General features: G+C 42.1%; 1 protein-coding gene across 3 annotated transcripts in view; it reads right to left on the reverse strand.

The window, feature by feature from the left end:
• FYCO1 (FYVE and coiled-coil domain autophagy adaptor 1) overlaps positions 1-13496 on the reverse strand; it is an 80217-nt gene that overhangs the window by 42136 nt on the left and 24585 nt on the right. For all 3 annotated transcript variants that reach the window (XM_054991171.1, XM_054991172.1, XM_054991170.1), the window contains exons 9-12: positions 12762-12854; positions 11176-11294; positions 3804-3971; positions 1148-1297 (exon numbers count right to left, since the gene is read on the reverse strand). In XM_054991171.1, the coding sequence (XP_054847146.1) occupies positions 1148-1297; positions 3804-3971; positions 11176-11294; positions 12762-12854 (530 nt within the window). The remainder of the gene's footprint in view (positions 1-1147; positions 1298-3803; positions 3972-11175; positions 11295-12761; positions 12855-13496) is intronic.

The following is a 13496-nucleotide window of genomic DNA, read 5'->3' on the forward strand; positions in this document are numbered from 1 at the left end:
GACATGGGCCCAAAGTGGCTTACATCATTCGCCTCTCCTCCATTTTTCGTCACTACAATCCTACGAAGTAGGTAAGGCTGAGAAAGTATGACTGGTCCAAAGTCACCCAGTGAGCTTCCTCGGCAGCGTGGGGATTTGAACATGGATCTCACATATCCCTAGTCCAGAAATCTAACCACTACACCACTCTGGTTCTTTCACCCAAGAGCATAACTCAAGACTGTGATGCACCTTTTAGTGTGTGTTCAGTTATTAACAACAATTTCTGCAGTGACTGGAATACTCTAATGGGAAAATTTGTACTAGAAATCTACCATATATTAGCCCCTGATGTTCATGTTTAATAGCAAAAAAGGAGGAACACAATGTGTAATAACACAAATTACAAAATATTAATTTTCACTACCCTGTGTACATTAATAAAGAGTCAAAACTATTACACACATCCAGAGAAATCCAAAGGCAAAATGTACAAAGCTGCAAGTGATATATATATATTTTTACACAAGTGTAATAACATTTGTGATATATGCTGTTCACACATCCATACAAATTCATGTCACAACAGACCTCACTTGAATATGTGTAACATATTTGGAACCTTCATTAATATGTACAGTGCAGCACTGATTAGCATTTTGTAATCCACTGTATTCATAGCTGCATCATTTCATTGATCTCGCTGATGATACAAAACCCACCATGCAGCACGACTGAGAGAGAATGCACAAAGACATCCAAGGGCAGTGCAGAGGGGAACAGCCGGAAACAAGTGGAAGTGATATAGATTCTTCTATACCACCCCCACCCCCGTCTCTGCTGTCTGCCCCATTTTCCTCAGAACGAAACCCAAATGAATTCAGAAATCCATTTCAGATCAGAATTTGTATAAATCCTAATTACTATAGAAAACCAGCATGGTGTAGTGTTTGGAATGTTTATTGGGTAATATTTGGCCAGATGCTACCTATCAGCCTAATCTCAACAGGTTGTGAGGATAAAGCCAAGAGGGGCACAACTGTGTACAGTTCCCTAAGCTGTTCAGAGGACAGGTGTGATAAAATAATCCTTGTAAAAATAGTTAAAATAGTGCCAGCCATTACTCACTCGCCTAACTACAGTCGTTCCCAAGCCCTTGCTTACTGACCTGCAATGGTGTCGGCGATTCATCCAGCCAAATTCCTTTTGGCAGTCTTGGCAGCAGCTGACCTCTGCATCCCCCAACCATCTTTGCTCTGCGGTGAGCTTCTGCTGGAACTCTAGAGCATCGGACTTCTGCCAAAGGGCATCTTTGTCCCTTTCAAAAGTGTGTGTGAAAATAAACAAGCAAGTAAATAAAGAGATTCATCTGGGAACTCAAGATTTTGTGTTTTTTTTAAAAAAACCCTCAAGGTCCAACATAGCAAACCCAAATCGAATTCGCTATGTGGCATCTACACCATAAGCTTTGTAAGTTTACTGGGTGAAAACTCTGGCCGGAGCCAAAGAACCGCAGAACCACCATAGTTCTGTGAACAGAAGGGGACCTGATACTGTTTCCTTTTTCTCCAGCAGCAGCTTCCCATGTCACATGGCTTTTATGGATATGAGCAGTTTCCAAAGCAGTCTGTGATTGGCTTACGGGAGCTGGATGCAGAAAAGTCAAGTCAAATACTCCATGAGCATAGCATGGTCATTACATGGTGCTCATAATCTGGGGTTGCTTTTAAGTAATGTTTTTCACAGGTGAGACACAGTGCTGGGGATCAAGGACCAGTATGGATCCTGCAGTCTGTTTCCACTTAACAACAACAACATTCGATTTATATACTGCCCTTCAGGACAACTTAATGCCCACTTGGAGCGGTTTACAAAGTATGTCATTATTATCCCCACAACAAAACACCCTGTGAGGTGGGTGGGGCTGAGAGAGCACCAGAGAGCTGTGTCTAGCCCAAGGTCACCCAGCTGGCTTCAGGCAGAGGAGTGGGGAATCAAACCCGGCTCTCCAGATTAGAGTCCCGTGCTCTTAACCACTACACCAAACTGGCTCACTTGAGATGAAACCAATGGACACAGAGGCACGCTTCATATGTTACAGCTCTAGTAGCTACAGAACACAAGAGGTGTGGAGCTGGCCTCAGAGCCATAGTCATGAACAAGTAAAAGATCAAAATCCCCCATACTTAACATTTCAGACCAAGAAAACACTAAAAAAAAGTCTGTGAGACTATATCTATAAAGGTGTGTAAAAAGCACACACAAAAGGATGGGACATGTCTTACAAAACGCACATACAAATCTATTTTGGCTTTTTGTGCTAGCTTGATCATTTTAAGGTGTTAGCTAAAATAGTTGCCTACACCTTAAAATGTCAAGCCTGACCCACAAACCACAGGATTTAACAAGTGCCGAGGCAGCTGTCTCCAACGTGACAAAGAAGCTAATTTCAAAAGTCTGCAGTGGTGCCTGGTGTGAAGACATGACAAAGGCAGAAATCTCATAGCAGTTCGCATAGGAAATTGAAATGATCAAGTGGGGACCTGTAGCAAAATGTTGCGGACAGTTTTCAGCTCGCTTTTTGTGTCCCCATTACATTCAGCTCTCTGTGCAAACTGCAAGATGGGGCCCATGATGGGGAATAGTAAAGAGTCCAGTAGCACCTTTAAGACTAACCAATTTTATTGTAGCATAAGTTTTCGAGAACCACAGCTCTCTATGCTCATCTGATGAAGAGAATTGTGGTTCTCTAAAGCTTATGCTACAATAAAGTTGGTTGGTCTTAAAGGTGCTACTGGACTCTTTACTATTTTGCGACTACAGACTAACATGGCTAATTCCTCTGGATCAATGATGGGGAAGAATCCTTTCCCATGTGTTAGATATCTGCTTCCCTTTCCCTTTGCTACAGGTTTTCTTTTCCCTTTCTCCTTCTATGCTGTTTTGTCTTTCTCCTCTCTTTTATTCTGCCACCTCTTTCCCCCTCTGTATGGTCACTTCACCATCCCCCGCGGCATTTCCCTGTTCTCCTCACATCCTGCTCATCATCATCCTCAACGACCCCCTTCACCACCCCTTTCCTGATTCCCCCTTCCTCCCTTTTCTCCACCCATCTTGTTCCTCTTTCCATTTCCTTTCCACCAAAGTATCTACTTTCCCCCTTCAGTGATGGACAGTGACAGAACTCCCCACATAGACTCATTCCCTTAAATCCCTCCCTTCATTGCCTCCCCCCTTGTCCCCCCTCCCATACTTCAAATCCCCTCAGACCACCCCCCACCTGCCCAGCACTGCCAATGCCTCTTCACTGCCTCCTGTGATCTCAACTGAAGACCCATAATGCAATGCTTATGGTGACCCCACAGATTTTTCAAAGCAAAAGACATTCAGAGGGGGTTGGCCACTGCCCGTCTCTGCGTAGCAACCCTTCATGGTCTCCCATCCAAGTACTAATCAGGGCCAACCCTGCTTAGCATCCGAGATCCGACAAGATCAGTCTAGCCTGGGCTAGCTACCAAAATGGTGCCCAAGCTCCTGTAAGGGTTTGAGGGCCATTTTGGGTTGTCTGATGCATCCCAGATTCAGGCACAAACTGCAGTAACTCCTTTTGGGGGGCTTTCTTTTTTGTCATGAAAGGAGGTTGGAGGGGCCAACTCATATTTTTCTGCATGCTTGGGGTTTCCTCCCAATATACAGAACCTTGTCTTCCCTTCATTCCTGGTCCACTGTACAGTTTTCATCATCGACATGGGGAACTGGACTTCAAAATCAGAAAAGGGAGTCTGTTCCCTCCTTTACTTCTATGTTAAAATAAATCTACTGACCTGAGAAGTTCAATTAACCGTTCTTCAAGGAACTGCTTTGTTCTAGTAAGGTCATCTAATTCAGCCAACAGCTTCTGGTCATTGCTGTCCCGGTCTGACCTCATCTTGCCAAGTTTCTCATTGTAGTCCTGAATCTGTTCATTTGCCTTGTTGACTTCCTTCTGGGCCCTGTTGAAATATAGATTAAGTTTTCTCCACGTCTTCCCTCTCTTAGTTTTAATGACAGAAAAGTTGACAAAAATAGTTACTTTTGCCATACAACAATGTCTTACAGTATACCATCATCTATGCAGTTGTCAAGATGGATTTTAAAAAGAATTCTTGAAATGGCTAGCACTTTGAAGCAATACAGAAGATGCAATGACTGTGTGTATGACAGCAGCGACACTTGAGCATTCACATGCTATTCATACAGAGGCCCCCAAGAGAGAATGCTTTCAGCCCTTTTTTTGTGTCATGATTCTGGTCAGTAAACATAAGCTAATTATTGGTATACGTAGGTTTGGATACACCCTTGTCTACTGTAGACACTCAAGAGGAACACTTTTTTTGCAATGGTCAATGGCTGGAAGCAACTGAACTATATTGAATGGATGTGCAACTGATGATCATATTTTCCTCCACCTTGTAAAGCTATACATAATGGACAGAGTTCAGGTTCTCTATGGTAAAAAACTGGACAATAGAAGCCAAAGCAACTCAAATATAAACTACATGACCTAACCTATAGAAATTAAGCCCACTGGGACTTCCGGTTTGGGATTCATGGAGGTCTGAAGCAGCTCCACTTGCGGAGCTGACCGGACTGCCGTTTTTAAGCGGCCGGCGGGGGAAATATAGCCCGCGGCCGACTGCTCTCAGGCGGAGAGCAGGCAAAGAACGCTCAAGACCCTAGGGTGTGTTTGATCTCGGACGAGGGGGGGCTCTGCGCAACGGGTCCCCTCCCGATCCTTGAGGTCCCACCCTGCGACAGGTCGGCTACGATCTCTGCGGCAGTTCTGGGGCCAACCTGCTTGGCATAAGACCTACATACCCAAGCTTCGATCGCGGGAAGAAGTGGAGAGGAGAAATTAAATCGAAACAGCGATTACAACCCAAGAAAAGTGAATGAGAAGGTAAAGATCACTATCTTCTGATACAGGACAGATTGTTAAAAGTAAAGAAGAGTAAAAGTAGATTTTCAAACTGCAACAGGCTAATAACAAGGAGGGGAAGACTCGGCAAGAGTTGTATGAGAAAAGAGACTAAGTTTAAAGAAGTTATTAAAGAAATTGGACTATTGTTTTGAATACTTGCGGTTATGGAGCTGTGAGAAAAAGATACCATCGCGAGACCTACTGTGGGAAATCGGGAGACAGGAAGTACGTAATAACAATAGAGTTGCTGGAGAGAAGCGGCCCTTGCCGGAGGGCAGGAAGAAGGGAATCGCCATCTTTGAAAGGGGAAGGGTCGCGGCTTCAGCGGAAGAGGAAGTATGCCATCTTGGATTACAAAAATCATAGAGGAACCATAGAGAAAAGATGCCCGACATTTTGGACTCTTTAAAAATTAGTTTTTGCAAGAAGACCGGGATATTTGAATTAAAAAAGACATTAAATCTTACGCCACGGAGTTAAGGAAGAGAGCGGACTCGTGGGAGCGAGCTAAAGCAAGCCCCACGATGTCGAAAAAAGAGTGGCAATCGGCAATAGAAAACCTGGATAAAAAACTTTTAGAAGTGATTAAAGAACTTAAGGACATGAAATTGGAGCTGATTAAAGAGGTTAAACAGACAGTAAAATCGGAGCTGTCAGAAGTGAAGAAAGGTATGGAAACAATACAAAATGAATTACAAGGAACGCAGCAGAGAGTTAAAGCAGTAGAAGGCGCGATGGAGAACTTAGCAGACACGCAACAAACAGAGATGAGACTGATGAGGGGAAGAATGGCGGTTGCGGAAAGCAAACACATGGAGAAGCAGCTGAGGTTTCGCGGCTTGCCGGAAGTGGAAGGAAAGACAGCGCAAGAACAGATGACTGAGGTGTTAGCTGAATACCTGGGGAAGGAGGAGGAGGAGGTTGTGGCTATCCTAGATGTGGTATATCGTGTAAACTCGAGAATTGCAACCCAGAGGAAATTACCAAGAGACGTGATTGTGCAGTTTACGACTCAAAATATGAAAGAGAAGATTGTGACTAAACAGTTTCAAGATCCATTGGAGATTGATGGCAAGACGATTATTATAATGAAGGAACTACCCAGATCAGTGGTACTAGATCGGAAAAAATATAAAGTGCTAATTCAGATTTTGAAGGACATGAAAATCAGGTACAGATGGGAATTACCAGAAGGTGTGTCCTTCGAATTTGGAGGGGCCAAAAAGCGGATCAGATCTGAGCGGGAGATGGAGAGATTTTTAAGGGACTATGAAAAGGACTTACCAGCAATAAGACCATGAATATGGAGTGTAAAGTTCTATCCTGGAATGTAAATGGACTAAATTCACCGAACAAGAGAAAAAGTATTTTCCACTGGCTATTAAAACAAAAATGTGATATTGTGTGTTTACAAGAGACCCATATTCGAAAGCAGGATGTAAAATATCTAAAATTGGAAAAATTGGGCAATGAATTTGCAGCGGCCTCTAATAAGAAAAAAAGAGGAGTGGTGTTGTATATAAAAGAGGAGCTACAGCCAAAATTTGTAATGAAAGATGTGGAAGCTAGATTTATAGCAGTGGAATGTACGTGGAATTTAAAGAGAGTATTGGTAGTTGGACTTTATGCACCTAACGGGGCAAAAGAAAGCTTCTTTGAGGATTTGAGGAAGCAATTAGATGACCTTTCATACGACCAGATAATTCTTGCTGGAGACTTCAATGGAGTGACAAACTTGGAATTAGATAAAAAGACATCAATGGCACAAAAGAAAAGAGGACTATTACCAAAGCTCTTTTTTGAGCTGATACAACAGGAGACTTTAGAAGATGTATGGAGAAGAGAAAATCCTAAAAGCAGACAATTTACTTTTTACTCTGCAAGGCATTCTACACTATCGAGAATTGATATGATCTGGGCCTCAAAAGACTTAGCGTTATGGACTAAGGAGGTAGAAATAATGCCGAGGCGGTAATAAGGGGCATACTAATGGATTTAAATGGTAGAGCCAGGAAAAAGAAAGAAGAGAAGAGACAAGAGATCGAGGAGAAAATAAAAGCCAAAGAAATACAGTTAAAAAGAGACCAGGGAAAAAGAAACTATATCAGGACATTAAAATACTTCAAGAACAGCTGACAGCAATGAATAACAAAGAATTGGAGTGGAACCTTAAAAGACTGAATCAGAAAATGTTTGAAGGTGCAAATAAACCTGGGAAGTATTTGGCATGGCAACTGAAAAAGAGAAGGGAAAGGAAAATAATAAATAAAATTTGTGAAGATAATAAAACGTATCTGGAACAGACTACCATTAGTAGAGCCTTTTACAAATTTTACGCTAAGTTGTATAACAAGAAAGAGGTGAACAAAGAATCAATAGCGACATATTTGGAGAAAGTGAAACTCCCAGTAATTTCGGAAGCTTGGAGAAATAGACTGAACAATGAAGTAACGGATGAGGAATTAAGCAAGGCAATACAATCTGCAAATCTGGGAAAGGCGCCAGGGCCAGACGGACTTACAGCTAAATTTTATAAGGTAATGGCCAACGAACTGGCACCACTCCTAAAAGAGGTGATCAATGGAGTCTTAAAGGATCAACGGATTCCAGATACCTGGAATGAAGCGAATATATCATTGATCCCCAAAGAGGGTCAAGACCTGACTAATGTGAAAAACTACAGACCTATATCGTTACTTAACAATGACTACAAAATTTTTGCGAAGATACTGGCGGAGAGACTGAAGGGGTGGCTTTCGGAAGTTATTGAGGAGGAACAAGCAGGTTTTTTGCCAGACAGACAAATTAGAGAAAATTTAAGGACAGTGATCAATGCTATTGAATATTATGATAAGCGTTGTGATAAAGAGGTTGGTTTCTTCTTTGTTGATGCTGAAAAAGCGTTTGACAATTTAAACTGGGACTTTATGTTTGCCACCATGGAAAAGCTACAAATGGGAGAAAGATTCATTAGAGCAATTAAGGAAATCTACAGAGACCAGAATGCAGCAATTGTGGTGAATGATGAGGTTACTAAGAAATTGACTATAAGCAAAGGAACAAGACAAAGTTGCCCGTTGTCTCCGCTGTTGTTCATTTTGGTATTGGAGATCCTGATGATACAAATACGACAAGATGAAGAAATTCGTGGAATAAAAATAAAGGACTATTCTTATAAGGTCAGAGCATTTGCGGACGATATAATGTTAATTGTAGAGGACCCAATGGAGAACATGCCAAAAGTGATAGACAAGATCAAGGAGTTTGGAGATTTGGCAGGTTTTTTTATTAACAAAAAGAAGTCAAAGATATTATGCAAAAACATGACCAAGCAAAAACAACAATTGCTAATGGAAATAACGGATTGTGAAGTAACAAGTAAGGTGAAATATTTGGGAATTGAACTGACTGCAAAGAACATAGACTTATTTAAAAATAACTATGAAAAATTATGGACTCAGATAGAGCGAGATCTGATTAAATGGAATAGATTGAACTTGTCATGGTTGGGAAGGATTGCAGCAGTTAAGATGAATGTGTTACTAAGAGTAATGTTTTTGCTACAGACAATACCAATCATCAGGGACACCAAGCAGTTTGAAAAATGGCAGGGGAAAATATCAGACTTTGTTTGGGCAGGCAAGAAGCCTCGAGTGAAAATGAAAGTCCTACAAGATGCAAAAGAAAGAGGCGGAATGCAACTGCCCAATCTAAGACTTTATCATGATGCAATCTGCCTAGTGTGGCTGAAAGACTGGATGATGTTGAAAAATAAGAAATTACTGGCCCTAGAGGGATACAGAAAAATTTTTGGATGGCACGCATACCTATGGCATGATAAAGTAAAAGCGAACTCGATGTTCCTGCACCATTATATACGGAGAAGTCTATATGCAACTTGGAAGAAGTACAGAGCCTATCTACAAGAAGGAATCCCCTTGTGGGTGGTTCCATATGAGGTGATAGATCCGAGAGCTGTCGATACTGAGCAACAATGTTTAACTTACAAGGAGATAACCTGAATAGAATCAGCTAAACTTAAAATAAAGACTCAGGAAGAGCTATCACCTAATTACGACTGGTTTCAGTATAGACAGATCAAAGATCTTTACAACTCGGACTCTGTAAAGGGAGGTATACGAACAGAGAATTCGGAACTAGAGCAGACGCTTTTAAAAGATGACAAGAAGGGAATATCTAAGGTATACCAAGTATTGTTGAAATGGTATACTGAGGATGAAACAGTTAAAGTACAAATGGTGAAGTGGGCCATAAATTTTAACAAAGAAATAACAATGGAGGCATGGGAATACTTGTGGAAGACCACAATGAAGATTACGACGTGCACTAGTATCAAAGAGAACATTTACAAAATGATTTACCGTTGGTACATGACACCAAAGAAGATTGCGCTAGGGAATTTGAACACTTCTAACAAATGCTGGAAATGCAAAAAACATGAGGGTTCCCTCTATCATATGTGGTGGACGTGTGAGGTAGCTAGGCAGTACTGGGGGGGAAATAATAAGAGTAATAAGTGAGATTTTACAATTTCAAATCAATAAGAACCCAGAACTCCTGCTACTAAACTTGGGAATGGAGGGCATTCCAGCTCATCACAGGACATTGTTATTTTATATGACAGCAGCAGCTAGACTTTTGTATGCGCAAAAATGGAAAGTACAAGAAGTGCCAACTATTGAAGACTGGATCTACAAATTGCTGTATATGGCAGAAATGGACAAAATGACAAGAAAACTGAGAAACCTTGACCCAGGACAGTTTAACACAGACTGGGAGAAGCTGAAACAATATCTGGTGAAGAAATGGGAGGTGGGAGGAGAACTGTGGCAGTTTGAGAACTATTGAAGTACAATAAAATGCAGAGGGGGGTGACTTTACCGGGGGGGAGAAGAGGTAAACGTGAATCTCTAAGCAGTTATGTTATTAGATTGATATATATAGAATAACAAATAGAATATTGATAGAAAATAACTAACCATAAGGGTTAACTATAAGGATTGACTAACTAATAATATTTTCTTTCTGGTAAGATTTGTATAATGTACCAAACTGAATATGTTTATCTGAAGATATATATGAGTCAAATTGATTGACATCATATGAGGACAGTTATATAGATTTACTATTGAAGGGGAATAGAAATACTAATGTAATCAAATATAACTAAAACAGAAAGAAGAAGATAGAATGAGTAACACATAGAGTATAAGTTAAATTGCTTGATTTATATGAATGTATGGTTTATATGGTTTTTGATCTATAGAAATATTTGAAATTGGAATTATGAAAAATGGGATAAATTGTTTATCCAATATGGAAATAAGGACTCATAGTTAGGGTACAGAGTATTAAAAATAGTTAAAGAAGTATTGCTTAGAATAAAGGGAGAATATACATTTGTTAGATAGAGGAATTTAAAAGGAGTAAGGGAAAAGGGACAAAGGGTTGGAAAACTGTTGGAAGCCAACAAAAAGGGGGGGAAAGGGAGGGGGTTAGAAACTGGAAAATGGGAGAATTGATTGTAATGTGAAAATAATTGATCCTAACCCAATAAAAAATTTTCAAAAAAAAAAAAAGAAAGAAATTAAGCCCACTGGAATTTATCTGCCTCATCTACATCATTTAGCTCGTCCCTGCTAATTCCAGGGAAGGACAATCAAAGCCTGTTGTTTGAATACAACATATCCTGTTCGGCCTCACTCTGATTTCTGAGATTTCACAGAGAACTGCCCACATACTTTCAAGACTATTTTTGTAACCTTTAAGGCCAGAGACTTCGAAAAACAAACTGGCAAGCAGAGATTCTCAAGGCGTTGTATTCTGCAGCCAATATCCTATTCTGTGCTCATGCAGTATGACAGAAGCTGCAATGACAGGGCTTTTCTGGGATTATAAGCCTCCCCACCATTGTTTCTCGACCTTCACAAACATCAACACCAGGGCCGTTTCCACACGGCTTACCTTGTTCCAGAAAACAGAGAAATCTCGCACAAAATCGCACGAGAAGACGCTGTTATCGCGTAACAGGTAAGCTGTGTGGAAACGGCCCAGGTAAGGAATGGACTGGGAAATATTTATTCAGACTGCAATGTGCTGGTATTCTATTTGTATTCTGGCCATTTTGATGAAGAATTTGATTTTACTACATGTAACAATTTAGAACAACAACAAAATTCAAACAGCATTCAAATAATGCAAAGCCCCATTCTAACCTTTCCAGGTCTTCTTTCAGCTGTTCTACTTCCTCCTCTTTTTTCTGCTTGGCGGCTTTGTATTCAGTCACTTGATCCATGGCAAGGTCTAGTTCATGGCACAGGTCTCTTTTGACAGCCTTACAAAATAATAAAAACAAACTGTAAGACCTATCTAACAAGGGCAGTTTGCCATGCATCCTATGAAAGAACTAAATTTATTTTGGAATGCAGGGCAAGTGAAAGAACACCCAGGGGCCTTGGGAAAGAAGTGGGCATCCTGAGCCTACTCAACCCAGTAAGCAGGAGCAGAGGCTGCCTGGGAAAGTAAGACTCCAGACCTACAAGCCAACTGGGAGAGCCTGAAGATGGATGCAGCCCTAGGTGATCACCAAGGCTGTAAGATGCGTCGAGGGGCGCCAGCCAGCCTTGTGTCCCTCTGCCCACTTGTGGCATACAGGTACGCCACAACAAGCAGTAGCACAGGAAGCATCCTCTGGCCCTCGTGAGAGATAGCCACAAGAGCCTGCTGTTTTCTTTCCTTCCTCCACTGGGGGAATGGTGGGCAGGCCCAGCCAGTCCTTCCTCCTTCCCTCACTGTTATGCTGAAGGAGGAGGGCAAGGAGCATCCTGCCTTGTCCCTGTGGTGGAAGGTGAGGAGGGTGGGCACTGCCATGCCATGCCTCCATGAAGAGGGAAGGGGTAAGGAGGGTGAGTGCTCTGGGTGGCAGGGGGATGAGAGGAAGACAGCGCTGCTGAGTAGCCTCAAGTCACCATGGGATGGGAGAGGGGGTAAGGAGGACAGGGCAGTAGCTTCCCGCCTTAGGTGGAGGGAGGTAAGTTCTTGCTGCACTTCAGGGTGGGGCACCAAGGGCACCAAAAGTGCTTAAGCTGACCCTGTTTAAAGAAGAATAGAATCTCTTGGTAAGGATAAGAAGGGCCAAGATATGAGGGCAACCGTGTGCTTGAAAGCAGACCCCTTTCCCTTGTGCTATGGACGCAGCAAAAGCTGCCCCATCTGTACAGAGCAGAAAGAAGAGGCTGTGATAACGAAAACCCTCAAAAGGAAGGAAGAATACCCAACTCTTGCCTTCACCCCGCCTGCCAGATTCCAGCTCAGGACGGAGCGCATGTCTCTCCCTTTCCTCCATTATAGTCTCCTAACAGCCCTCTAAAGTTGATGAGACCAAGAGAGCTACAGGCCCAGTGAGCTTCATAAGGCTGAGTGGGGAATGGAACCTGAATTTCCCCTGTCTATGTCAGACGCTCTAACCACTATGCCACACTGGCTTCTGCCTAGAGCAGCAAAACACTCTTCCTGAGAAGAAAACTCTGGAGGGGTAAATCAAGAGCACGTGCAGACTGGGTGGGTGTCGATTTCTAGATCCTGGCCATATTTTTTTTAATCTGCTGTTCTCAGGCCCTGCATTGAGGTTCCTCATATGTGGCTGCTGGTGTATAAGGGAGAGAGAGAGAGAGAGAGAGAGAGAGAGAGAGAAAGAGAGAGTGCACACAACCGCCAGACAGCCTACTTGCTTTAGAGAGTCTGCCACAAACGGTTGTTGACCAAAGTTCTTCGGTGCATTGTAATCGTATGAAGAGCTAACCTGCAAGTCTTTGAGTGCCTCTTCAGCAGCTTCTGCTCGCCGACTGGGCTCTTCAACCTGCCGCTTTAATTTTTCACATTCCTCACTGATGGCCTGGTAGGATCCATAAAACACTTGTAAGCACTTACAATTTTTTTTAAAAAGGCATTCTCATTTCAACAGTGAGACAGTCTGCTGAAGTTTCATATGAGGGGGAGGAAGCCAAGCTATAGCACAGAATTCAAAAAAGTACAAATATAACTGGAACCAAGTATTACAAGGAGTAAACACACAAACAGAGGCCTCTAAAAGATTATGTGCTTTATGGATATTCCTTTGCAAGATTTCTGTGATTGTCTTCAACAGAAACTGGAATTCAAGTCAAATACCAATGGATCAGCTCAGATGATCATACTGGCTACACATGCAAGAATCAGGATCAGGGCTTCTCAACTTGCCAAAAGGGAAGCTCCCTTCTTGCCTCCGGGATTATGCACATACACACGTCCAGTCATTTGAATGAAAGCTATGTCGACTCAATTTGTGTGGCCAGTTCTCTGACTTTAGGCAGGGCATCAGCGTGCAACTTGAACACTGTATATTTTGCGCATGTAGAGCTCAGATGTGGGACAGAAAGCCGTCCTGTACCTACAGCTCTTAATTGGTACGTCTGTATAAACCAGCCCAGTTGCATCAGGCCTAGGAAAATTTTGTGCTCGTTCTACTTGATGGAAACACATTTCAATGGGTAACATC

This window comes from Eublepharis macularius, chromosome 11, assembly GCF_028583425.1.
Source record: "Eublepharis macularius isolate TG4126 chromosome 11, MPM_Emac_v1.0, whole genome shotgun sequence".
In the NCBI taxonomy this organism is placed as follows: domain Eukaryota; kingdom Metazoa; phylum Chordata; class Lepidosauria; order Squamata; family Eublepharidae; genus Eublepharis; species Eublepharis macularius.